The sequence below is a fragment of the Schistocerca gregaria genome, chromosome 9 (genome assembly GCF_023897955.1).
Source record: "Schistocerca gregaria isolate iqSchGreg1 chromosome 9, iqSchGreg1.2, whole genome shotgun sequence".
Taxonomy (NCBI): Eukaryota; Metazoa; Arthropoda; class Insecta; order Orthoptera; family Acrididae; genus Schistocerca; species Schistocerca gregaria.
Genome location: NC_064928.1, coordinates 191,970,979 through 191,998,415, shown reverse-complemented (window position 1 = coordinate 191,998,415; position 27,437 = coordinate 191,970,979). Strand labels below are relative to the sequence as shown.

At 42.8% G+C, this 27,437-nt stretch overlaps 1 protein-coding gene and 1 long non-coding RNA gene across 10 annotated transcripts in view; one reads left to right on the top strand and one right to left on the bottom strand.

Annotated features, from left to right (window-relative positions):
• LOC126291666 (uncharacterized) overlaps window positions 1-154 on the bottom strand; it is a 32,513-nt gene extending 32,359 nt beyond the window's left edge. Inside the window, exon 1 of one of the 5 annotated variants that reach the window (XR_007551840.1) lies at window positions 5-154. This is a non-coding gene — a long non-coding RNA (uncharacterized LOC126291666). The remainder of the gene's footprint in view (window positions 1-4) is intronic. The other 4 variants (XR_007551836.1, XR_007551837.1, XR_007551839.1 and 1 more) reach the window with 4 other exon arrangements.
• Window positions 1-27,437, top strand: part of LOC126291665 (zinc finger protein 22-like) — a 108,410-nt gene that overhangs the window by 1,152 nt on the left and 79,821 nt on the right. For 3 of the 5 annotated variants that reach the window (XM_049985244.1, XM_049985247.1, XM_049985245.1), the window contains exon 2: window positions 16,794-16,862. In XM_049985244.1, the coding sequence (XP_049841201.1) occupies window positions 16,794-16,862 (69 nt within the window). Of the gene's footprint in view, window positions 1-162; window positions 239-16,793; window positions 16,863-27,437 lie in introns of those variants that run through there. The other 2 variants (XM_049985248.1, XM_049985246.1) reach the window with 1 other exon arrangement.

The window sequence follows — 27,437 nt, the reverse complement described above, 5'->3', positions numbered from 1 at the left end:
GTACCACAAATCGGTGCTGCAAACGAAGCGTTTTGGCGATATCTTTAATAGCTGTATCATTGAAACTACATGTTTTTGGGCTACGCAAGTATTAACACGATATCCACAAATACGACAAGTTTTATGTCGGAACAGATGGCGACTGCTGGATTTGTTGCCAATCACAAAACAGATCACGTGATCTCGTCAGCCAATTATAGTGAGCCTAGCAGACGTGTTAGTTGTCGCGCGTCCGCATGTATGTACTTATTGTCATTCAAATAAATGTTTTATAGTGTACGATAAATCAACTTTGGTTTTTTACGTCTTTGTGTATAATTTTATTTGCTCCTAGACTTACTTCATCCTTCTAGAATATTGCTCCTCTTCTTCCTGGTTCCACTTTCTTCCTTTTTGCAGTTCTGTCTCTTTTCGGAAATCTTGCCTGTTGTGTTTCTTCTCAAAAAATGTATTGTTATCTGTTATGTCCATTCACATTTCAGTGCTTTCCATGCCGTTGTAAATTTAGTGAACCATGCAGATCTGAATTTGTAGCTGTTTAATAAGTTGAAGATCTGTGTGGTTTGTCTGTTATTATGCATTCGATATGTATGTCCATAAAAGTGTAGTCTTTTTCTTTATTGCATCAGTTAGATTTTCCATTTTCAAATAGACCTCTCTGTTTGATCGTAATTTGTATTAACATTACTATTACTTCGGAGGCCCAATATTTTCCTTAGAATCATTCATTCAACTTTTTCCAGGTTTTCAAGGTCACAAAAGCTTGTTAGTTGAAGTGTTCTGCTGCATACAGTATTGCAGCTCCTAAAACTGCTTGATAGTGTCTTAATTTGTGTTCCAGAACAAAGATTTTTTTTTCTATAGGGCCTATATGTTTTTCGTCATGTGGACTGCCCATTCCTTTTTATGTTGGGCTACTTTATTATCTAAGGCTGTAATTCTTTTCTGCTGCTTGTTATCCATTATCCTAGGTATTTGAAACATTTTATTTTAGATGTCATGTTGTGAATTTTAAGATTATTTTATGGGTGCAGGCAGGAGGCACTTTGTTGATATTTGTCATAAGGTGTGTTTTTCAGGTGATAATTTTAGTCATATTTTGTCTATTGTTTTTGTAATTCTGTGATTTGTTCTTTGGCGTCATCCAGTGAGCCAGTAATTAACTTCATATCATCCGCAGGAGCTAGACACTTTGATGGATTTCTTCTGTTCTTTCACTACCATCTCTACTGTGCAACTTAAAAGTAGAGGTGAGGAACAATCTCCCTTTCTTACTCCTGATTTTATTTCAAATGATTTTGACAATTCCTTCATAAAATTTACCACCTTTGATGTTAAAGTTCCTGCAGTTGTTTCTTTTGTTTTATTGTCTGGTCCGAATCCCTTTGCAGTGTCATTTATTTTTATCAGTTGAGTCATATGCCTTTTTAAACTCTATAAAAAAATCAAATTTTCAAGTTTCTGTTCCATCCTTTATAGTTTGTATTTGCTCTGCACAAGACATTCCCTTCCTGAATCCTGCTTTATAATTTTCTAGTTGTGGGTGAAAAATTTCTTCATCTTTCTTTAAAAGTGCCATGTACAAGACCTGATGTGTCACAGGCAAAAGGGGGGGTCATTCTGTAATTGTTAGGGTCAGTTTTCTTTGCTTTTTTTATGTAATGGATGTATTATTGCTGCTGTCCATTCTAATGGTATGCTGTTTATTGTATACATTTCATTGGTGATTTATGTTACGGGCCTAGACATAGTATAACATTGTCACTAAAGCATTTCCACAATTCAGCAACTATATTGTCCTCTCCTGATGCCTTGTTATTTTTAAGTTTAATGAGTTCTCTAACTTTCTCTATTGTTGATGGCTTTGAGTCTGGTTGTAAGCTATTTGGATGATATTATCAAAATGAAATTCTTCTCTTGGTGGATCACAGTTGTGTAGAATTAATATACACACAATATAGGAATAAGCAGTTATGCCTTCGCATGTAATTTTGGGCTAGGATGTAAGAACACAACCTAAATTGCTGTGTGTAAAATAATGAGAATAATAAGAACATATAATTTAGGTTATCATAGATATTGTCTTCTTTTTCGGGAATGTGGTTACATTGCAATGTAAGAGCACAGCTTCAGTTGCTGCGAGTGAAGGGCACATGGATGTGGTTTTGCAGTTGAACTACAAACCACACATTGTCATTTTTGATAAATGTACTACAGAAAACACATACAGTATACAGAACGGCACTACCATCACACTCGTTTTACAGAGATTTTTGCACCCTACTTGAACTGCACCAAAGAAGCTCATACAGAGAAGTGAAGCATACAATAGAAACCGTTGGCTTCTGAGTGCTCGGGAAATGGCACTGAATTTGAATGTTGGTCACTGCGTTAAGTAAACCTAATTACAGTACTTTCCCTCAGTGGACATTATAAGAGAATAACTTATCAGTTTCATATTGCATAAATACGGTACATTATCAAACAGCTGACGCAAAATTTAACAGGGAGGTAGTCCAGTGTGAAATAGGCCTAATACTTATTTTGATCCTGACATGTCTCTGAATCTCTCAGTTTTAATACTGCAAAGGCTTTTAGTTGAAATGTCTGCACTGTTGTCATCAGTTAACACAAACTTAAGAAAACCATCCAAGACAGTTGCCTTGCTTCATGATTGCACACTCTGATATTTTTGCTTTTTTCTGATATACTCTTTTTTCTTGGTAATCTCAGTGGCATCTGTGTTGTCAGCATTGACCTGAAGTGTTAGTCTTAACAAATTCAGAACACTTGATCTCATTTAAAATGTCTACAAACCATTTCACTCTTTACGTGTTGAATATTGCAATGTATTTCACTTCTGTTGTAGAGGTGTCTACAGTGGGTTACCCTTTACTCTTCCAGCTGATTGCTGCTCCAGCTAACAAAATTATATACCCTGTAACAGATTTACTATCAGGCGGATCATTTGCCCAGTCAGTATCACTGAACACACTTAGATCACAACATCTGGCATTGAAACATAAGCTCAAATCTTTAGTTTGCTTCAGGTAACAGAACACCCTTTTTACTCTGGTCCAATGAGAAATACTTGGTTTAGAGTTGAACTGACTCAACCTTCCTGCAATAAAGACAATATAGATAGAATACATGAGTACGTATACAACAAACAATCCACTGCCTTTTGGTGCAATTTCCAATCAAATGGCTTGTCATTCTAATCTTCATCAAAATGGTTGTCATTATTTGATGTAGCTATGCCCTGTGTTTGCTGAATGTAACTGGTTTGTTCTAATTTCACTTTTCCTTGCGACTGCTCAATCTTAAGTCTTAAAATAAACTACATCTCATCCATTTCTTTAATGCTAATGTGAGATTTCAAAACATTCTTGGATTTTTCAATCCTCTTTTCCTCGCCTGTTACAACAACACTGTCAATATGAACCTCAATAATGAAATGACTAGAGGAGAATACACAAAGATCCTTCTCACAATGTTAAAAACCTAACTTTTTCCTCACAGAGCAGAAAAAAATCATTCCAGTCCTTACCTGCATGGAGAAGTCCATTGTTGTTATTGTGGTCTTCAGTCCTGTGACTGGTTTGGTGCAGCTCTCCATGCTACTCTATCCTGTGCAAGCTTCTTCATCTCCCAGTACTTACTGCAACCTACATCCTTCTGAATCTGCTTAGTATATTCATCTCTTGGTCTCCCTCTAAGATTTTTACCCTCCACACTGCCCTCCAATACTAAATTTGTGATCCCTTGATGCCTCAGAATATATTCTACCAACCGATCCCTCCTTCTAGTCATGTTGTGCCACAAATTTCTCTTCTCCCCAATTCTATTCAACACCTCGTCACTAGTAATGTGATCTACCCGTCTAATCTCCAGCGTTCTTCTGTAGCACCACATTTCAAAAGCTTCTATTCTCTTCTTGTCTAAACTATTTATCATCCACATTTCACTTCCATACATGGCTACACTCCATACAAATACTTTCAGAAACAACTTCCTGACACTTAAATCTATACACGATGTTAACAAATTTCTCTTCTTCAGTAACGCTTTCCTTTCCTTGCCATTGCCAGTCTACATTTTATATCGTCTCTACTACGAGCATCATCAGTTATTTTGCTCCCCTAACAGTGAAATTCATTTACTACTTTAAGCATCTCGTTTCCTAATCTAATTATCTCAACATAACCCAATTAAATATGACTACATTGCATTATCCTTGTTTTGCTTTTGTTGATGTCCATCTTATATATTCCTTTCAAGACACTGTCCATTCCATTCAGCTGCTCTTCCAGGTGCTTTGCTGTCTTTTACAGAATTACAATGTCATCGGCTAAACTCAAAGTTCTTTTTTCTTCTCCATGGATTCCAATTCCTACTCCGAATTTTTCTGTTGTTTCCTTTACTACGTGCTCAGTATACAGATTGAATAACATCGAGGAGAGGCTTCAACCTCTGGTTTCTGTGCAAATTGTAAATAGCCTTTCGCTCCCTGTATTTTACTCCTGCCACCTTTAGAATTTGAAAGAGAGTATTCCAGTCAACACTGTCAAAAGCTTCCACTAAGTCTACAAGTGATGGAAATGTAGGTTTGCCTTTCCTTAATCTTTCTTCTAAGCTAAGTCGTAAGGTTAGTATTGCCTCACGTGTTCCAACATTTCTGCGGAATCCAAACTGATCTTCCCCAAGGTCGGCTTCTACCAGCTTTTCCATTCGTCTGTAAAGAATTCGTGTTAGTATGTTGCAGCTGTGACTTATTAAACTGATAGTTTGGTAATTTTCATATCTGTCAACACCTGCTCTCTTTGGGATTGGAATTATTATATTCTTCTTAAAGTCTGAGGGTATTTCACCTGTCTCATACATCTTGCTCACCAGATGGTAGAGTTTTGCCAGGACTGGCTTTCCCAAGGCTGTCAGTAGTTCTAATGGAATGTTGTCTAGTCCCGGGGCCTTGTTTTGACTCAGGTCTTTCAGTGCTGTGTCAAACTCTTCACACAGTATGGTATCTCCCATTTCATCTTCATCTACATCCTCTTCCATTTCCATAATATTGTCCTCAAGTACATCACCCTTGTATAGACCCTCTATATACTCCTTCCACCTTTCTGCTTTCCCTTCTTTGCTTCGAACTGGGTTTCCACCTGAGCTTTTGATACTCACACAAGTGGCTCTTTTTTCTCCAAGGGTCTCTTTAAGTTTCCTGTAGGCAGCATCTATCTTGCCCCTAGTAAGATAAGCCTCTACATCCTTACATTTGTCCTCTAGCCTTCCCTGTTTAGCCATTTTGCACTTTCTGTCAATCTCATTTTTGAGATGTTTGTATTCCTTTTTGCCTGCTTCATTTACTGCATTTTTATATTTTCTCTTTTCATAAATTAAATTCAATATTTCTTCTGTTACCCAAGGATTTCTACTAGCCCTCATCTTTTTACCTACTTGATCCTCTGCTGCCTTCACTACTTCATCCCTCGGAGCTACCCATTCTTCTTCTGCTGAATTTTCTTCCCCCATTCCTGTCAATTGTTCCCATATGGTCTCCCTAAAACTCTGTACAACCTCTGGTTTAGTCAGTTTATCCAGGTCCCATCTCCTTAAATTCCCACCTTTTTGTAGTTTCTTCAGTTTTAATGTACAGTTCATAACCAATAGATTGTGGTCAGAGTCCATATCTGCCCCTGGAAATGTCTTACAATTTAAAACCTGGTTCCTAAATCTCTGTCTTACCATTATATAATCTGTCTGATACCTTCTAGTATCTCCAGGATCCTTCCATGTATACAACCTTCTTTTATGATTCGTGTACCAAGTGTTAGCTATGATTAAGTTATGCTCTGTGCAAAATTCTACCAGATGGATTCCTCTTTCATTTCTTACCCCCAATCCATATTCACCTACTATGTTTCCTTCTCTTCCTTTTCCTACTCTTGAATTCCTGTCATCCATGACTATTAAATTTTCATCTGCCTTCACTACCTGAATAATGTGTCTTATCTCATCACATACTTCATCAGTTTCTTCATCACCTGCAGAGCTAGTTGGCATATAAACTTGTACTACAGTATTAGGCATGGGCTTCATGTCTATCTTGGCCACAATAATGTGTTCACTATGCTGTTTGTATTAGCTTACCCGCACTCCTATTTTTTTATTCATTATTAAACCTACTCCTGCATTACCCCTATCTGATTTTGTATTAATAACCCTGTATTCACCTGACCAAAAGTCTTGTTCCTCCTGCCTCCGAACCTTACTAATTCCCACTATATCTAACTTTAACCTATCCATTTCTCTTTTTAAATTTTCTAACCTACCTGCCCGATTAAGGGATCTGACATTCCACACTCCGATCCGTAGAACGCATTTTCTTTTTCCTGATAACGATGTCCTCCTGAGTAGTCTCCGCCTGGAGATCCGAATGGGGGACTATTTTACCTCCGGAATATTTTACCCAGTAGGACGCCATCATCATTTAACCATACAGTAAAGCTGCATGCCTCTGGAAATATTATGGCTGTAGTTTCCCCTTGATTTCAGTCGTTGGCAGTACCAGCACAGCATGGCTGTTTTTAAAAGGCCAGATCAGTCAATCATCCAGACTGTTGTCCCTGCAACTACTGAGAAGGCTGCTGCCCCTCTTCAGGAACCACACGTTTGTCTGGCCTCTCAACAGATACCCCTCCACTGTGGCTGCACCTATGGTATGGCCATCTGTATTCTCTGAGGCGCGCAAGCCTCCCTACCAATGGCAAGGTCCATGGTTCATGGGGGGGGGGGGGGGGGAGATGAAGTTCATACAAACTGTTATTTACTAAACACACTTTATCGCCGTGCTGAACAATTGTGGTTGCTCCATGAAAATGGTGCTGGGCTATTAAGATAAGCAGTTTCTACATCATTATGTTTGACTTTTCATCCCCTAAGTACTGCAATTGCTACTTTGTCTCATTACTGGGCTCTAGCTTTCCTTGTAATCTGCTTCAAATATCTGGCAATAACCCAGAGCTACTAACCTTGCTTTAAATTTAGTAATCTCACCTCTGATTTTCTTTGTAGTAAACGCCCACTTACTCTCAACTACATGATCAGCTTTTGATCTGTCAACAGGTTGCCATGTATTGTAGCGTTTTAGGCTACTCATCTCCCACTCAATGGTTGTATGCCACTTGTGCCTGTGAACTGAGATGAAAGCCTCTTCTACTGATGTTGGATCAGATGGATTCACTTAACACACTAGAAGTTTTACTTTCCAGTAGGGAAGAAACACCTCCCTAGCAGTCAAAAGTGGGAATTCCTCTCCTCCCCCCCCCCCTTTCCCTCCCCATTGCAAACCCCCTCCATTCTGCTAGGTCACCAGGCATGTAGCCAGTCTGGGTGATGAGGCAGTTATGTACCCATCTGGCTTGACTGAGCCCCCTGACAACACAGGTATCACGCTACTGACACCTGAGCTGTTCCCTCCCCATGTATGCCAAGGAATGGTTACATGTCTTCCTGGAGCACTGGAACTCCCAGCAGTGGCCACCATGCCAGGGGGCCCTTGTTGTGGCTAGGTGCTGCCCGTGAGGTTGGAGTGGTATCAGAGCAGATGGTTGGCACATGAAGCATATCAAGCTGCAAAAATCTGGCCATTCTCAAACGACCATGTCTTCAAATAGTGAAGGAATACTGCTGTGTATGACCAAGCAGCCTTCCCTTCCTTGGCTACACTATGGGAGTAGGGCCAGCCTCTCCGTCTTGGGATGAAAGATTTTTCCTGCTACCTCGTCTGTACTAGGACAGATGGGGACGCATTTACCGCCACAAATCCATTGTTTTTGTGGAAAATATCAAGGACAAGTTTGGTGAAGTGGAGTCTCTCAGTAAGATGCAGCCGGCCTCCCTGTCGATCACAGCTTTTTCTGCCACCCAGTCTGCAGTTCTTCGTGCTTGTGATCATCTTAGCAATGTCCCAGTGTCTATTACCCCTCACGAATCTCTGAATATGGTCCAGGGAGTGATTTTTCATAGGGACCTCATCCTGCAAACTGATGAGGAACTCCAGGCTAATCTGGAGTGACACAGTGTTCATTTTGTTCGACATGTGCAGAAGGGTCACAGAGACAACCACACCAATACCAGCACCTTCATTCTGGCTTTTGAGGGGGATACCCTTCCAGAGAAAGTCAAGGTTATGTGCTACAGATGTGATGTGAAGCCTACATCCCACTACCTCTGAGGTGCCTTCGGTGCTTGCATTTTGGGCATATGTCTTCCCACTGTATGGCAGGTCCTCTGTGTGCTGTCTGTGGCCACCCACTGCATGAAGGAAGACCATGTGTTCCACCACTTGTGTGTGTCATTTGTCATGACCACCACTCCTCTCGCCCACAATCCAAGGATACAAGTCCCAGGATTACCTGTCTTATGCTGAGGCTTGCCGAAAATATGAGAGACTCCATCCAGTGTCACTTTCTTCAACTTTTGCCTCCGTTACATCCTTTTCCTCTTCTACCTCTTCCTTACCCTAGCTCTGTCTCCCTCTCCACTCCCCCACCCCTGGAGCTCCCATGACATCCCACCCGGTAGCTCCCCCTTCTTCGGCACCTACTGGTGACGATTCTCCCCCCCCCCCCTCTCCCCCCGCCCAACCCAAGACCCCTCTCCCTGCCTTCTCTAATGTAGGAGGCCTCCTACTACAATCTTGCAGACGCCTGTGCTCCCTCTGTGCCCTGCCCTCCTCCACCTCCAAAAGAGAAGAAGGAGAAACTTGACATGCCATCCCCCCCCCCCCCCCCCCCCCCTCGCAACCTGAGTCTGACATTTATGACTGTCACTCCATCCTTGTCGGTGAAGTCCACTGACCGAGTCACATTACCTCCTCTCGGCTTCTTTATGTCTAACCTGGACTCTCGTGACACTATCATCCAGTGGGATTGCAACAGATACTGTCATCACCTACTGGAAATACATCATCCTGTTTCCTCCTGTTCTATATTCTGTCATGCTCTTCAAGAAACATGCTTCTGTGATGACCACTCTCGAACAATTCATGGTTATTGGGCTTTGTCAGAACTGTGCTGGTCCTGGGTAGCATCTGGCAGGGCCTGCACTTTGTCCGATGTCATTAGTGACTGGATCCCCTTTTATACCAACCTGGAAGCAATAGTGGTTAGAGTGCCAGTGACTGTGGCAATCGCTATTTGCAGTGTCGACCTTTCTCCAGGTAGGCCACTTCCTTATGTTGCACCATTTAAAGCCGTCTTTATTCCAAAAGGAATAATTCATACATATATGAAATGAAAATTGTACATAGGAGTACAGTAGCTCACCAGTACCTCCACCACAGTGGGAGCTTACTGTAATAACACGATTCGTGTTGTCTGTCGCACTTCACATAGTGTAGACAGGGAACTGTCTGCTAGGCGTGCCCGATGTAAAACTGACTGGGCACGGCCTGTGCTGCCTGAGTTGTTGTTGTTCCGCCAACAGAGGGTGCCGCCGAATTCTCACGTGCCCTCTGTTGGACGGGACTTTACTTGCAGCAACTACTGTCCATGACGCGCTGTACCGATGTGCGCCTCCCACAATCTTTCTGGTGGCTACTGCACTCCTCCTCCTTGGGGGGGGAGGGGGGGGAAGGGGGCACTGTGATCCACTGTTGTGTGGCTTGTGGAGTATAAATGTAGATGTAGAAGGTGGAGCGTTGTGCAGTAGCGATGACCTCCATGTCCATTGGAATTCTGGAGTCAGGGGGATCTGCCAACCCTCAAGCCAGAACCTTCGAATACGGTTGGAAGTGACCCACACGATGAGGCCCCTGTCGTCCCACCACCAGAGCCCGGGACAGAAGGAGCGACAAGCTGTCGAACTCCGGATCCCTTTCCAAGCCATCAATGGGCTTATAACCTCGGTTGGGCCTGTGGTTACATTGGCATTGTACTTTGGCAATTTTTGCATCTGGTGCAGCTCCCACTCGGTAGCACCTGCTGAGCACTGGCCCCAAGGCGCCATCCAACGGGCCTCTGCATGGGCCATCTCCCATGGCTTTCAGATTACTCCCTCCAAAACGCGGGTAATGCATTTTTGTCATTGACCCACAGTCCAACCTGATCCAGAACTTTATTTAGGTGTCCAGCTCCACGATGTTGTAGCATGGTCCAATTTCATGGGCCGTATTTTTGATAAAAAGCTGATGTAGCTGCCCCATATTCACCACTTAGAGACTACATGCATGTGGAAGCATAATGATATTCACCTCCTGGCCCACACATCTTCGGGTGCAGAATTTACTGCTCTTCTCCATCTTTACCAAGCTCCGATCTTGTCCAGACTAGATTTGGGTAGTCAAATTTATGGCTCACAGCTCCCTCTTCTTTGAATCACCTTGACGCTAACCGTCACTGTGGGGTACATCTGACCATTGGCGTCTTTCACACTAGTCCCATTCACAGTCACCTCACAGAAGCAGGTATACTCCCTCTACAAATATTGCGGAGCCAACTCTTGGCTTCTTACACAATCACCATTCACCAATTCCCTGACTGTCCCATGTACCCTGTCCTCTTTGTGAACGGGTGATGCCTCCCTCCTAACTGCCCATGGGTAGGATTGTCAGTTGGAATGCGTCTCACTTGCCTCTATCGAGATCTCCATCTCCACTCACTGGAATAAGCCCCATGTATTTCTTCCCACGTGCCCCTTGGATGGTGCCTAGACCATGGATTAGGACTGCCCTATTCCAGGGCATAAGGTCTCTGTTGCCCCTATGGTTTTCTGGCATCTTATACGTGCCAGCCATGCAGCATTCCAGGGCACCAGCATCTTCTACATTGATGGTTCTAAGATAAGATATAAGGAGAGGTGGGATATGCTTTAACATCTCCCAATGGTTTAGAACACCATTTATTGCCAGGATCCTGTAGAATGTTCACAGCAGAGTTTCTAACCATTCACAGAGCCCTCCATTTTGTTTTTCAGGCCTCCCTTGCCAGTGTTTTAATTTGTACCAACTCAGTGAGCAGCCTGCAGGCTATCGTCCGATGTTACTCTTATCACCCTTTGCTCTCTGCTGTCCATGACCTTGTCTCTGCCCTTGGCCATGCTGCCTGCTCAGTTATCTTTCTCTGGGTCTCAAGTCATGGGAATGAACTGGCTGACCGTTTGGCAAGATAAGGAGATACTTACCCCCCATTCCCTTTCACGATTCCATTTGCGGACATGCAGATTTCCGTCAAATCTCTCTTTGCCCTAAAGTGGAATAACACCTGGTGCACTACTGGTCACCCATTGTTTCCTTGTGCCTAATGAACCACCCCCAGAATATGGTTGTGGAGACAGACTGACGTTATCCCTCAAATTGGTGGAATGTTCCCTTCGTTTGGACTGTCGTGCTGAGTATAGTCTTCCAGGTTCCTTAATTTTAATATTAGCAGACAACTCATGGATGGTTGAACTGGTCCTCAGTTTCCTTCCTGAAAGTGGTTTTTATTTCCAGATTTAAGGTTTTGCTTCACTCCTGGAGTAGGGGCAGGGTGGTTGTGGTTGGAGCCTCTATTCATGTCTTCTCGATCTGCGACCCCTTTACCACTCCTCCATGAAAAGGGTGCCTTTTTTGTCCAGTATTTGGATTTGGTCTCACCTTTTATGCCTTTTGCTGTGTGTGTTTTAACTTCATTATTTCTCATAATTTGACTCCTCTGGCTGGAACTGTCCACTTTTAGCGGACCCTCTTTCACCTGTGAATATCTTTGGAATCGCGGGACTGATGACATCGCCATTTGTCCCCATAAACCTTCTCAATTAATCAGTCAATCAATCCAACGATAGATTGTCTCCTATCTCCTTAGACAGCTGTTGACTCAACAAGCATCATCTGTTACCGGTTCTTCACCCCTTGGTTGTGTCTTGTCACCTCCTGTTGATAGATCACAAAAGCTCAACTGCACTGTTTTGGCATTGTCTGCTGTCACCTCACTGCTATATGGAGCAGCTGTTGCTATCTGCTTTGTGATTACTTCCCCTAGGAGACACAGTTCTTTATTTACTGGGAATACTACCTCGTCAGAGATGACATCTCGTCTAAAAATGATTTTTCCTTGTCTAAGACTCCCGAGTTGATCCTGCTTCTAGTCCAAGATAAACACATTCTTCTGATCATTTTGTAAGAATGTCAGATGTTAGTGTCCTTGTCCAGGTCTGCAGCCAATCACTTTGAGTGTTTTCGAGTCTTTTTTAATAAGTTCTTTCTGGCTTCAAGACTTCATATGGGATTTTTCCCAAAGTTATCTTGTTGGGCATCTATTTCACATGTAGTAGGCCAACGTCAGACCTTCTCCCAAAACATTGTTGGGGAAACCACCTCGGAATAGTAGACACATCAGAATGGATATAAGTGTTTTATTTAGGTTCTCTGCTTTTCCATAGTATGGGAGAGAGTAAACTGTGCTTTTCCAGTATAATGTGCCCTCTTTCTTGTACAACTGTTCAAATTTGCTGTTGGTGTATTCAGGCCCATTGTCCGATTGGAAACTACAGTTTTCTCCCTGTCTTTGACTCTGCACATCACTTAAACTCCACAAGTGAGTCAAGTGAATCAGTTTTCTGCTTTAGCACTTTCACTCGCGAAATCTTGAGTGATCATCGAGTAAGAAGCATTGTAAGGTGCTCCACCTAAGGAGATCTGTATAATATAGTCGACATTGCTTTGTACCAGTTCTAGATTATTTTCAGTAGTAGTTTGGCTTGGTGTGAAAGGCTGTCTTTTATTTTTCCTTGCATACACACTTCACATTTTTCTGTGCACTTAGTGGCTCCACATACTTTGGGTAAAGCTTCTGTGTGTCTAAGTCTTTGGTGCCACAAAATTTCTGTCCATCTGGCTGTTGCTTCATTTTCCCCTTGTTGCTGTGTTTTGTCATTGTGGGCCATCACTTAATTGTTATTCAGTTTACAGTATTCACAGTACACTATATAGACATCACTGCATGATGATCTTCCTCTGACCACTTCTTTTCACCAACAGATGCATTAATGTCACCATTTTTCAATCTAATGCACATTCTTTTCTTGTCCATTTGTTTAACAGACAGGAAGTTCCCATCCAGTTCTTCCTCCAGAAGCACTTCTGTTAGTTGGATTGATTTATCCCCACATTACTTTTCTGTTTTCATGTCAACAGTTCCCTTACCAGTTGCTTTAGTAACTTTCCTATCAGTCAGTTTCACTTCTCCAAAGTTGCTCATCTCCAAGTTCTGTAGTATCTCCTGGTGACTAGTCATATTATGTGATGCTCCTGAATCCAGAACCCACACCTTTCCATCAGCACTTCCTCCACTTTTGGTCACTATCATAGCCACAATTTCATCATCATCCTTTGCACTTACACTTGAGTCTTCACTGTTTGTGTAACTCCTAGCACTGTTGTGCTTACACCCACTTGTCCTTATGTTGATTTCTCAGGAACATTCTACTTTTTTGGTGCATCCACTCCTTGTTTTCCATGGAAATGTGGGCACTTCTTGGCAGTGTGATCTGCTTCACCACAGTGGTTTTGTTTATGATGTTTATAGTGGCTCCAGTGAAACTTGTGTTCTGTATGACCTCCACTTTGTGCTGCATATGCTTTGGCTTCTTCTCAGCTCTTAATGGACTTCAGATCTGGTTCCAGGTGCTTCTCTTCTAATTCTAGTCTGTTGATGACTATGTCTGTTGTCGATCTATCTCTTTCGAAACTTCTAATGAAGTATTCATACTTCTCCAGAGCAGTCTTAGAAGCATAAAGCGTGCAACTGTTTTGACATTAAAGGTAAAGCCCCCCTGCTTCACTAACTTAGTGGCAACCATTATTCTTCATTACATAGTCATCCATAGTCATATCTGCTTTCTTCATATTTACTAAGTCCCTGATATTGAATATAGTGTTAAGTAGGTCATTGTTGCAGTGTATTCTTTTCAGTTTCTCCTATGCTTCCTTCACCAGTTATAAAGTGCCAATTGTCCCTAGATAGTGGTCTCTCCGCATCTAACTGATTGTAACATATTCCAAATCCAGGTTCTATGGCATCCCATGCTTCATGATATTGTATCAGTGAACAAACATGAACTGACCTTGTGGAATAGTTATTGCTGCATTGGCGAGCAATCTTCACAAATGGTTCGATCACTCCAAATTGTTTCCTTCATCGTTAGCTAAGTTAGAACATCAGATACGTCGTCTTCACCAGTTCTTGTACCTCAAGTTCTTTTTTCATTGAACTCAAAACACACTCACCACATCTGTGCACTGGGCCCATAACCTTTTGTAATTTTTACGTGTACAGCAAGTATTGACGTATGGACATGGATGGGTGGATGAATTAACACACAGTAGGTATTAAAATCCATGGAGAAGAAATAAAAACTTTGAGATTCGCCGATGACATTGTAATTCTGTCAGAGACAGCAAAGAACCTGGAAGAGCAGTTGAATGGAATGGACAGTGTCTTGAGAGGAGTATATAAGATGAACATCAACAAAAGCAAAACGAGGATAATGGAATGTAGTCGAATTAAGTCGGGTGATGCAGAGGAATTAGATTAGGAAATGAGACACTTAAAGTAGTAAAGGAGTTTTGCTATTTGGGGGGCAAAATAACTGATGATGGTCGAAGTAGAGAGGATATAAAATGTAGACTGGCAATGGCAAGGAAAGCGTTTCTGAAGAAGAGAAATTTGTTAACATCGAGTATAGATTTAAGTGTCAGGAAGTCTTTTCTGAAAATATTTGTATGGAGTGTAGCCGTGTATGGAAGTGAAACATGGACGATAAATAGTTTAGACAAGAAGAGAATAGAAGCTTTCGAAATGTGGTGCTACAGAAGAATGCTGAAGATCGGTTGGTAGGACATGTTCTGAGGCATCAAGGGATCACCAATTTAGTGTTGGAGGGCAGCGTGGAGGGTAAAAATCGTAGAGGGAGACCAAGAGATGAATACACTAAACATTCAGAAGGATGTAGGTTCAGTAGGTACTGGGAGATGAAGCTTGCACAGGATAGAGTAGCATGGAGAGCTGCATCAAACCAGTCTCGAGACTGAAGACCACAACAACAACATCATCAACAACAAATATGGCTGTTATTCTCTGAATAAGTAACAATTTGCATAGGTGTGGCTAGGCTGGGATACAAGAGCGCAACTCGAATTGCCACAAAAAACTGTTTGTAATAATAGACTGATCTTTAGTTGCGAGTTGGAACTGCAGCATCCGTGAAAGCAAAAAAATGTGGTTGTGGTGGCATTGTGATCTATTGCATAGCCCAAGGTGTAGGTCAGGTTGGAAGGTAACTGATTGGTTGTGAGTTGGCAAAGCACATGAATGTGAAAGCAGAACACATGGTTTTGTTGACAGATGTATCTGCAACATTCCCTGAAACCTAGGTTAGGTTGAGAGGTAACGGTTTTGTTGAAAGTTGGCGAAGCCAACAAATGTGGAAGGAAAAAAATCTGACTGCTTTGAGAAATTGATGTGTTACCAGCCCAAAGTGTAGGGTGTGTTGGAAGGTGACAGTTTGGTTGGGAGATAGCAAAGCCAACAAATGTTTAACCCTAGAACACAAACATTCTTCAATTATCCAATGTTACAAATGTTCTCAGTTTTTACGACATAACAAAAAGTAAGCAAAATTTGGTAACACATTTTATCATTTATTATTCATCACTAATAAACAATACAGGCCACAGTCTATGATCACAGAAACAATAGTTTCTGACAACAATTACAACATTTATTTTGAACAACTAGTGCATAATTGCACTCGATGCTCTTTGCAAAATGTCCTACAACTAACAGCACAAAATGTTGTTATCATTCTTCTCTTCATCAACGGTCAGATGTGGCAGATAGTTCTTCTTGGGGCAGATGTTATTCCAGCATTTCCACCAATGTTCTCACAATGGTATTCGATTCCAAGGACAGATTGTATAGTGAGGCGCAGGTCATTTGATATTCTTGGTAAGTGTAGCCTGCTTTGCATCCATGATGAGAGTAGCTCTTCACTCAGTCATATTAGGAAAGATTTCCTCTTTAGGACATTCTCATTGTCACAGGTGGTGTTGTGAACATGGATTACCCACATATTAATACTCACAATGTTCAGAATTCTGTAAAAGTCACACAAAGGCCAGATTTTAGTCTTCCAGCTGCAAGAAATGTTGCGAGACATCTGGTCTAATGAGTTAATGCCACCTTCGTGGCTATGAATCACCTTAGTCCAGCTGTTATTTTTAGTTAACCTTGTCTGTTTCTTTTCCATAGTTTGAAATCTGTGTCCGTATTTGGTCCCTTTGAACCCCAGGAAAGAATCCTGTAGCTCAGAATTGAGTGTACATAGAAATACAGTACTATGTCACCACATGACACTGGCTTTTTCACACTGTTGATATAGTCCTAACAGCCTAAAATGCTGATGAATTCTTTTTGCCAATATAGTTGTGTGTTCATTCCATGTTACCCAACATTTACTGTTCATCCCTAAATATTTTGTTTGTTATGTGGGTTTATCACATATGCTTATTGCAAGACTATTTTCCCCTCATTACTCTGAAGTGCCTCCTTTTTTATGTTTATTATTAAGGTACATAACATTAAAATTTAAATTTGCTTATCCCTACCCGTACTATGAATTGCAAATGGCACCAAATTATGTAAAGATAGCTCTGTGTACATTATTTGCTGTTGTTTAGTGGTCATGATACCACTTAAGTGTGTATATGGACATCGTAGTTAATGAGAGTAACTCATTGTACTCCTTTTCAGTGTCTGCAGGACTGGGAGATGCCAGATGGACATGGTAGTATGCAGGATCCACAAAACACTGACACAGAGGTAAGTGTGTCTTTACTTTTGTATTCCTCTTGTGTTTCTGTGGATAATGGCATTGTATAGTTTAAAATAGCAATTTATTTATTCTCCATAGAAAAATACAAGATTAGTTTCAAATTTTGAACACACGTTACAAATCGTGTCATAAATTTCTGGAAAAAGTTATAAAAACCTTATCTATCACAATTACATATGGATAGTATGTTGAAAAGAAAGGCAGTCTACTCCTCAGAAAGGCATTATTCTGTACTATAAAAACTTATTAGTAAAATAGTGCCTTAGAGCAACTTCCCTTTTGGGTACTTTGGATGTCTGTTAGGCAATTTAATGCCTATGTCATAGGGACTGTTGTCTGCACCTTTTGTATGATGCTATGCCAGTCTAAAACTTAGTTTAAGCAATTGTATTATTGCTTGCATTTTAAAATTAGTTGTACAATTTTAACAATTGGGTTAACTCATCTTTATCTCTCAACGCATCACACCTTTCTTGTAACGTGAGGCGTTGAGTGGGGTCATGGGAGGATAAACAGCATCTTATTGCTATTAAATATTTTGGTATTATTTTATAGGATTTAGTTATGTAATAGTACCATAATGAAATAAAGAAGTAATTGTAAATGAATTAGTTATTTACACTATGTAAACATTGTCTCTTTGGAACAAGTTTATCATGATATTTATTTCTTTATGAAAGCCAACCAATTTCTTTAAATCTTACAGTTATTTGAGTTCAATGCGGACATGAAACTGTAAGAAATAGAAAGTAACATGAACTGTCACGCATCTAAGTGGGCCTAGTTTTCGTTAGGAATACAGCCTCTGCATACTGCTTTGGTATGATGGGCATATATTACCCTTGCAAAAATGACAAATAGACTTGAATTTTCTATCTGCTCATCTTGGACAATGAATGCAACACTTTCTTGTTGGTATGAACTCGTTATCATCGGATGGTACATCCTGAACAGTAGGTATGAATCATGTTATACACTGTTTCAACTCATGGGGCAAAGTCATTGTAGTTCCTCGTAAATGCAGTTGAGGGTGACACAGTTCAAATGCCAATGTTTTCAAGAAAATTTTACATTCCATTTTGTGTGCCTGATTGACTGTGTCCAGTATTATGTGAGCATTCAGTGCACCAATGTCCAGAAAAGTAAAGATCAGCCACAGTGGCCATTGGTGACAAACTCATGCAAGTGAGTAGCTGTGGGTAAGTTGGTCCATTACATCAGTGCCCCCTTTTGTTTTATTGTAAAAGTTTATAATTGTAGGAAGTTTTTTGTGGGCACTATCATCTATAATACCAGTGTGATGCATTGTTGAAAGAAGTATTAATGTTTTGTTCTTCTTTGGGCAATAAGACAGCAGAGTGATAGATGATTGATAGTCAAAAATTGTTGAACATTCTTGCACACTGTTGTAACTGCGACCAGGACGGTCGTGGGGTTGAAAAGACGGAAAGCGCGGCAGGACCCGCAGAGAGGCCCAAGAACAACAACCCAACGGGTGAGGACGGACATGACCAACGAAGGACAGAACAAACAACAACGACATTAGACTGGCTGGCTGAGCGAGAGGCAGGCGCCGCCATAGCTTACAGCTCGAGGGTGGAGAGACCTCTAGGGGTCTTCGACATCCATGATGTCTGGCGCGGATTCAAATTCCTCAGCATGCGATACCAGATCCCTCCCCCCTGAAACTTGCACCTAGGAGTGGAAACGCCCCTGCCGGTGTCATGGTGGACGGCAGTGGGAAGAGGAACTGGGTGCATCAAGTGCAATTGCTGGGGAGTAAGGGATGCCCAAGGTATTCACGACTGCCGATCGACTCGAGGACCACGTCCGTACCCGAAGGAGGTAAGGAAAGAGGCGGTGGCATGAGCCCTGTGGCAGCACGAGCGCAGAGCTGATTATGATGGTGGCAATCTAACCCTTTCGATGTCTGCACCTCTTCACACACCACCCATGGACTGCGACGACCGTGGCAGGTGTCCAACCTGCTTTGTGCCAGTACTCGCGGGCCCACATGGCCAAGCCAGGGGCCTACTGCTGTGAGGGCCAGGAGTGGAGCAGGAAGGAGGGACAGCATCAGCAAACGGAGCAGGGTCCGCAGCTGTCGCCCATGAAAAAGCTCTGCCGGACTGCATCCGTCAATTAGCGTAGTGCAATAAGTGCTCAAAAACAGGGTGAGGGCTGACGTGGTTTGGAGATGTGTCAACCGCCTTAGTCAACTGGTGCAGACAAGCCTGCTGCACCATTGGACGAAGGGTGGAAAGGGGGTTACGGATATGTTTGATACCATTGGCGTGACAGAAGTTGTGGAAGGAGGACGCCGTGAATTGGGGACCATTATGGGAGACCAACGTGTGTGGCAGGCCCTCAATGGCGAGAACATGGGCCAGGGCCGTGAGTGTAGCTTCCGTGGTGGTGGATGTCATGCAGACAACATATGGGTATTTGGAGTAGGCCTCAACGATGAGTAACCACATGGACCCCAAAGCCGGCCCTCAAAATCAAAATGGATGCGGTCTCAGGGCCGGCGAGGCACAGGCCAGCGTGCAAACGACTGAGGGGTTCTTGCCTGGTGATGCTCACAGACAGTGCACCCACAGACCAGGCGCTAAATATCGCCATTGATGCCGGTCCAATACACATGCCGGAAAGCCAAAACTTTCATGTGGGACATATCCTAGTGCCCGCGGTGTAACAAACTGAGCACCTGAAGCCGCAGTTCCAGAGGGATGACCACCTGGTGGGCACCTGACTCCGTGGCCAAGAGAAGGACACCATTGACCATGGACAGCCTGTGGGACAGGTGGCGCCAGGGGCTGATATCGGTCTGCATCCGACGAGTAACGTAGGACAGCCATGGACCATGTAGTTGAGAACCTGCCGGAAGACAGGGTTGCGGCGGGTGGCCGCAACAATGTGAGCAGCCATAAGAGACAGACCGTCCAGTGTATCCTGGGAGGGTGGAATCAATGTGAAAGCTGAGGACCTCCTGTTGGTCAAAGGCAGGATCGAGGGCTGCTGGGAGATGTGACAAAGTGTCTGAATTAGCATGGTGGGTGGTGGGCTTATACTGGATGGTGTAAGCGTAATCTGGGAGTAGTTTTGTTGTGCTGGGGTCAACATCTTAGAGGCATAACCGATGGGCTGTTCAGAGCCATTGGCATCCTGGTGCGCAAGGACGTCCCCAATGCCATATGGTGACAAATGAGCTGCCACAACCAAGGGGTGGTCTGGAGAGAAGGGAGTAAGGCAAGGGCCAGACTTCAGCGTCGTCTTTAAACAGAGAAAAGCCTGGTCACAGCAGCAGTACAAACAAAAGGCACCCCTTTGTGATGCAAGGGATTGAGGGGTTGAGCAATGGAGGCAGCCTGGGGCAAGAACTTTAAGTAATAAGTAACTTTGCCCAAAAAAACATGCAGTTCAGATAAGTCCTTGGGATGCAGGAGGGCCTCAGTGGCCACTACATTATGACCCAAAGAGCGAATGTCATCTTTGCTAAGCCAGTGGCCTAAGTATTCCACTTCTGGTCGGAAAAAAACACTTGTCCAGCTGACAGCGTAGACCAGCAGACTGCAGAGCATGAAATAAGATGCTGAGGTTTTGCAAATGTTCCTGGCAGGAACACCTGGTGACCAAGATGTTAACCAGATAATTCACACAGACAGGGGTAGGCTGTGTAAGCTGCTCCAGGAATTGCTGGAAAATACCCAGCGCCGAAAAGACACCAAAGGGAAGGCGCTTTGAGATTCAGCATCCAAGGGCAACTGGTGGTATGCCTCAGCCAGGTTGATCTTTGAAAAATACTCTCCCCCGGTAAGCTTGGCAAGGAGGTCTTCCTGTCGGGGAATGGGGTAAGTGTCAATGAGGGGCTGAAAGCCGGAAGCACATCCGAGATCCGGTGCAATTAACGGTCAAAAAGCGGAGCACAGATGGTCCAAGTCCTGAAAGGGAACAGCCGTGGAAACGACTTTAACTTTGTTGGAAATTGAAAAGCCAAACAGTTGAAACACATCCAGGCCAAAAATATTTGAAGCCGACAGATGGTCGACGACAAAGAGGGTAAGGAGCCAGGGAACATGTCTGTACGTCACCTGGATGACGAACTGCCCACGAAGGGGAATGGAACCGTCTCCGCAGGTGACCAAATGGCGAGAGGGAGGCGACAAAGCAGGAGAGCCCAGCCAGGTATATGTCACCATATTAATCAGGGAGATGGTGGCCCCAGTGTCAACCTGAAAAGTGACATCCTCTGTGAAAATGTGGAGCATGAGGAAAAGCTTGTGCGCTGCTGGGTCATCCTGTGGGATGACTGTCTGCAGAGCATGGAGGGTATCTTGAGGTCCAGGAGGGGCAGGACTGTATCGACTCGAGTGACTACGACAAATCGATCAGATGTGGCCCTCCTTGTTACACAGCGTGCACGTTTTCCAGCAGTGGGGACAATCAGCCCATGAATGGGTAGGAAAGCACTGTGGGCAAGATGGAAGTGGGCCGTGCGACCGGCGACGAGGTGCGACTGAAGGTGCCGATGCCTTAGAGACATCGGACAACGAGGAGTGCCGATGGCGCTGGCCTCTGTTGGCTGGGCCACGTCGACGACGCGAGGGCAGAACCCGCCATGACGCCGCTATCGCTACCACTTGCGGTCGCGCTATGAGACACTGGTTAGCCGCTTGAGCAATTTCAAAGGAGTGGGAAATGCGGAGAATCTCTTCCAAGGAGGGGTTGGCAATTTAAACGCCACAGTACGGACCTCGGGATCAGGAGGCAGCTGAACCACCACATCCGGATCAGGGAGTCCGCATATGAAGCCTTACACTGCTGATTTGTGCACGTAAAACCGCATAGACGGCTGAGACCCTGCAAGTCTGTGACCCAGGAATGATGAGATTGACCAGGTTGTTTATGGTACTGGTGGAACTGCAGCCGAGAGACATCCACATGGTAGCATTGGGAATAATAGTTTGTCAGCAAAAGGCAGATCTCCTGGAAAGAGAGAGCCACAGAATCAGACAATGGTGCCAACTTGCGAAGAATAAAGAACGTGTCCAGAGAGGCCCAAGACAAAAACAACTACCACTGCAAGGAGTCACCCGTGACTTGAAAAGCTGTGAAATGTTGTTTCAGCCAATGTAAGTAGGTTTCCCAGTCCTCTTTAGTGTCATTAAAGGGTGGAAACGATGGTGGACGCGGGAAAGCATCTGACACCTGAGGACTCTGAAGTTGTTGTGGTAACGCGTCCCGGGCATCAACTTCGTCCGTTAGCAACTGCAGCGACTTTCGTAAGATGTCTAACTGGAGCTCCTGCTGCTGCATGAGCTGCTGCTGTTGCTCCAGTAAACAGACCTTCTTCGCCTCCATACCAACAACGTCCACCGTTTACCTCGTCGCCAAAATGTTGTAACTGTGACTGGGACGGTCGTGGGGTTGAAAAGACTGAAAGTGCGGCTGGACCCGCGGAGAGGCCCGTGAACAACAACACAACTTGAGAGGATGGACACTACCAACGAAGGACAGAATGAACAACACCAAGATCAAACAACGGACTCACAAGGAAACCTAACCACCACGTCCACTTGTACACGGAACAAGTAAATAAGCGGTCTAACGTGAGGCGATGTGTCTACAGACATACGCAGGATTAGACTGGCTGGCTGAGCGAGAGGCAGGCACTTAAGTACGTTATTGGGGGTGCCACTATTGGCCGCTGGTACAACATGTCCCTCTGTGGCGCCCTCACACTGAAAGTGGGCCAGGAGCCGCGCGCTGCCACAGCTTACGGCTCGATGGTGGAGAGAACTCTAGGGGTCTTCGCCATCCATGACGTCTGGCGCAGATTCAAATTCCTCGGCGCGCGGTACCAGACATACCGTTCTGCTTGAATTCACTTGGAATTTCTAGTTTATTTTTTTGAAGTGTATCCACCACTGTCAGTCTGTGATCTCGCAGCAGTTCTTCAGCCAAAGAAACGCTTGTGAAACAATTGTTCACGGTCATATTTCGTCCAGCTCCTGATATGGGACCAGTTAGCTGTGTTACAAGTGAGTTGGTCGAAGTGTCTTGATAAATAGGTCCTTCCGGCTCTTTACCAATGTAAATCTCTAATTTTCTGGTGTAAAATGTAACAGCATCTACTAAAGAAAACACCTTGATTCCACATTTTGCAGGTTTTCTGGGCATGTATTGATGAAATTGGCATGATCCTCTTAAATTCTCTAGCATCTCAGCCACTGTTGTTTCTGTAATGTTTCTTGCAGTTGTTGAAAAAGACATTGTATAACCACTTGATCGGTGCCAACTTGTCTGTCAAATTTCATTCTCCACGTGAGTGAATGCCATCAAATCTAAGAGCTCCAAGTAAAAATTGAAATCAGTGTTCAGACATAACAGCATAACAAAAACCGAGGCCAGTTTCATCAGTAATCCAAATGTCATCAATCGAAGTATATGACGTGACTTCTGAAATTTTCCCGATGTATTTGTTCTTCTAATAATTTCCAGGTATGCAGCCGAATCCCGTCGATCTGGCTGCATACCCGGAAATTATTAGAAGAAGTATATGACGACTTATATAGCCCTGTTTTGTACAAGACACCAAACAAAGCTTTCAACTCAGTCAAATTTGTAAGCCCACAGTCTCGTTCTCTGTCATAATTTATCTGCATTGACATTATTTTTATATTTGTGCAGTCTACTATGCAACATTTCTAAGTCAATAAACTATAACCAAGATTCTAAAGGGTTACTAATCTCACGTGCTGCGCCTTGGGGACCTTGTTCTGTGACAATATTATGAAATCATCTTCTAACAGCCTGTTGATAGGGAGTTTTTTTCCATTTGCAAATAGCAGTGTAGGTTCCATCTCTTTGTCTTCTTTTGGTAGAATAGAAATTATGCGACTATAAATTCGATAATGAAATGTCATCTTTGTCACTATTTAAGGATTCTGGCAGTTGCAGATGTTCTTGAGAATTGTCATCTTCACGGACTTCTTTGACTCTGTGTCATGTTCACCAACTTGCTCTGGAAAATCGACATTCTCTTCTCCATCACCAATAATTTCATTATTTTTCTCTTCCAGCCATCTCAGTATTCGTTCACGCTGTTGTTCATCCATGTTTATTTTATTTGAACTGCTCTACAAAAAAAAATCATTAACATAAGCACTGTAACAAAAGAATAATAAAGAAATCAAAAACCAAATAAAGGAATCTGTAGAATTTCACTTACGCCAGTTGTCGTGTGGGATCTCTTGAAGCCTCGTGCAGAAACCCATGCCTGCTCCTAATGGCATGCGCGCAGACTGATCGTTGCCAGCATGGATTGTTGTCCCTTTTAGGAAGCTAAAAGAGTAACAGACCACTGGAAAAGTACGTAATTGGCATTTATGTAAAAGATAGCTTCTGAAGACCCCAAACGAAGGGTTGAGGATTAGGAAAGTATTCATTGCTCAAAAACATGCTGCAAAAATAATGTATGGTGCTCACACCCCATGATCACCTTGTAGACATCTGTTGGGCATTCTGACTGCTGCTTCACAGTTTATTTATTCCTTCATGACATTAACTATAAATAATGCACTGCAGTTCAAAAAGAACGGTGATGTACATAATTACAATAGCAGAAGGAAAATTCAAATTAATTACCCCACTTTATGGTTTCCTTTCACACAAAAAGGGCTGCACAATGCTACATCTAAAATTTTTGATGTTTTACCCATTTACATTTTATTTAAATGTCTGACAGACAGAAAAGTAAAATTTGAAAACCATCAGAAAAAGTTTCTCCGTGACAACTCCTATTCCGTTTAAGAATTTCTGTTATTGAAATGTGTAAAAGTTGATGGGTAGGAATTACTCACAACAGTGTATTTAATTAAGAAAAAAGAACATAATAAATGTTTCCAGAATGAGATTTTCACTCTGCAGCGGAGTGTGCGCTGATATGAAACTTTCTGGCAGATTAAAACTGTGTGCCCGACCGAGACTTGAACTCGGGACCTTTGCCTTTCGCGGGCAAGTGCTCTACCAACTGAGCTACCGAAGCACGACTCACGCCTGGTACTCACAGCTTTACTTCTGCCAGCGAAAGGCAAAGGTCCCGAGTTCGAGTCTCGGTCGGGCGCACAGTTTTAATCTGCCAGGAAGTTTCATAATAAATGTTCATCATGTAGCTATATTTATGAATGATCTGTGATGTAAATATAAAATGACTTGAATGAGATTTTCACTCTGCAGCAGAGTGTGCGCTGATATGAAACTTCCTGGCAGATTAAAACTGTGTGCCCGACCAAGACTCGAACTCGGGACCTTTGCCTTTCGCAGGCAAGTGCTCTACCAACTGAGCTAACGAAGCATGACTCACGCCCGGTACTCACAGCTTTACTTCTGCCAGTATCTCGTCTCTTACCTTCCAAACTTTACAGAAGCTCTCCTGCGAACCATGCAGAACTAGCACTCCTGAAAGAAAGGATATTGCGGAGACATGGCTTGGCCACAGCCTGGGGGATGTTTCCAGAATGAGATTTTCACTCTGCAGCGGAGTGTGCGCTGATATGAAACTTCCTGGCAGATTAAAACTGTGTGCATGGTTCGCAGGAGAGCTTCTGTAAAGTTTGGAAGGTAGGAGACGAGATACTGGCAGAAGTAAAGCTGTGAGTACCGGGCGTGAGTCGTGCTTCGGTAGCTCAGTTGGTAGAGCACTTGCCCGCGAAAGGCAAAGGTCCCGAATTCGAGTCTCGGTCAGGCACACAGATTTAATCTGCCAGGAAGTTTCATAAAATGACTTGTTCCACCACCATGGCAATTTATCATGCACATAGTCTATGGAACATGAGACTAACTAGTATTTTGCAAGCTGCAAAGCAGCAGTAGTAAACTTTAGAACTCTGTCTCCGGCTTATCTTTTTTTTGCAAAAAACTGTCAAATCCAGCATGTAATTGTTTCCAGTTTTTAGTCTAAATTATATCTCCACATCTTCCCTTTTCTAGGTTTTGTCTTCTATTCCTCACATATGCTACAAGTAGAATGATGTACAAGTATGTTTGTATCATTTTGCTCCACTCTGGTTTGTAGTTAAAATATGAAGAAGTTTTCTATTCACAGTAGCAACTTCTCAGTATTTGGAGACCCAGCTCTTAAATATGTTTCATTTATGCTGCTGAGCTGCTCCATCAACTCTTACCCTATAATCAGATGTACTCTAAAATAGCTGTTGGTTATTGACACTGAGCTGACAATTTCTTTGTATAGTTGGTTTTCAACTGTGTTGCGCCATAAAGGGAATAGGGCCAGTGACATACTTAAGTGCTTCACAGGAATCTTGTGAGAGCTTTTCAGGAGCTATGGTGGAAACAAAAGAAGGTGTGTCATCTGTTTGTATTACACAGCCAGAGAGAGAGTAGCAGCTAGACAATGTGTTTCAAAGTACTACATTTGGAGGAAAGGGTGAAACTTTGCTGCAAATGAAGATTATAAATTTAATTGCTCCTCACAGCTGTTTAAACTATGCTAGTACCTGCGAGCCAAGGAGAGCATAGCAACCCTTGATATATTCGAAAAAGCATTGGAACATTTCTCTGCTCAATGTTGCTACACAATTGATCTATGTGAGCATACTGAGGAAATGGATCAGTGTCTATAATTAAATCATGGGGAAGGTAGGGGACCAATGTTTTTTTATTAAATCATGAGAGAAGGTAGGTGAATCAATGTTTATTAATATATGAAACATGCAACACAATATTGATTTGTATGAATGTGTGCATATGTATGTCTATTGCTGACGAAGGTCTTAAGGGCCAAAAGCTTTAATTATAAGAGTCATTTTGTTGTGCCTATTTGCGACTCAGCATCTTCGCTTTATTGTGATTAACAACTTTCCTTCTCTATATTAATAAACATTTGCTTATCTTCCTCCATGATTAAGTTTAAAAACATTGATTCACTTACTCATTGTGCTCGTGCAGATTGATTGTGTAGTCATTTCACCACCATGTTTTATACATTTTCAGGTCTCCACAATTAATCCTTGAGATATGCACCAACAGCCAACATCACAATGCCATACTAAATCACCTAAATGACTCCACTTCAGAGCACTCACTGTTGTAATCACAAAATACTTCTCTTGAAACTCATTAATATGCTTAAATATTGCAAAAGAAACAATGATTTCAATTTCTGTGCTAGAATTATGAGGAACGTTCCAAAAGTAATGCCTCTTTTTATTCATGGAAACTACAGGAGATACATAAATCACAACAGCACAGCTAAATGGAACAATATTTCAGCTATAGCTGTCATTTTTCCATATGGTCATCACAATTTGTTATGCACTTTTTCCAACAATGAACCAGAGCCTGCGTGCCGTGCTTGTAAAAATCGGGACCAGCTGAGGCTAACCATTTCCTTACAGCTTTGACAACAGCATCTGTGTCTTGAAACTGTTTGCTACTTAGTACATCTTTCAAAGGCCCAAAGAGATGGAAGTCTGAAGGCGCTGAATCGGAACTCTACGGTGGATATGGTAATTTTGGAATGAGTTGTGTGGTGCTTGGTG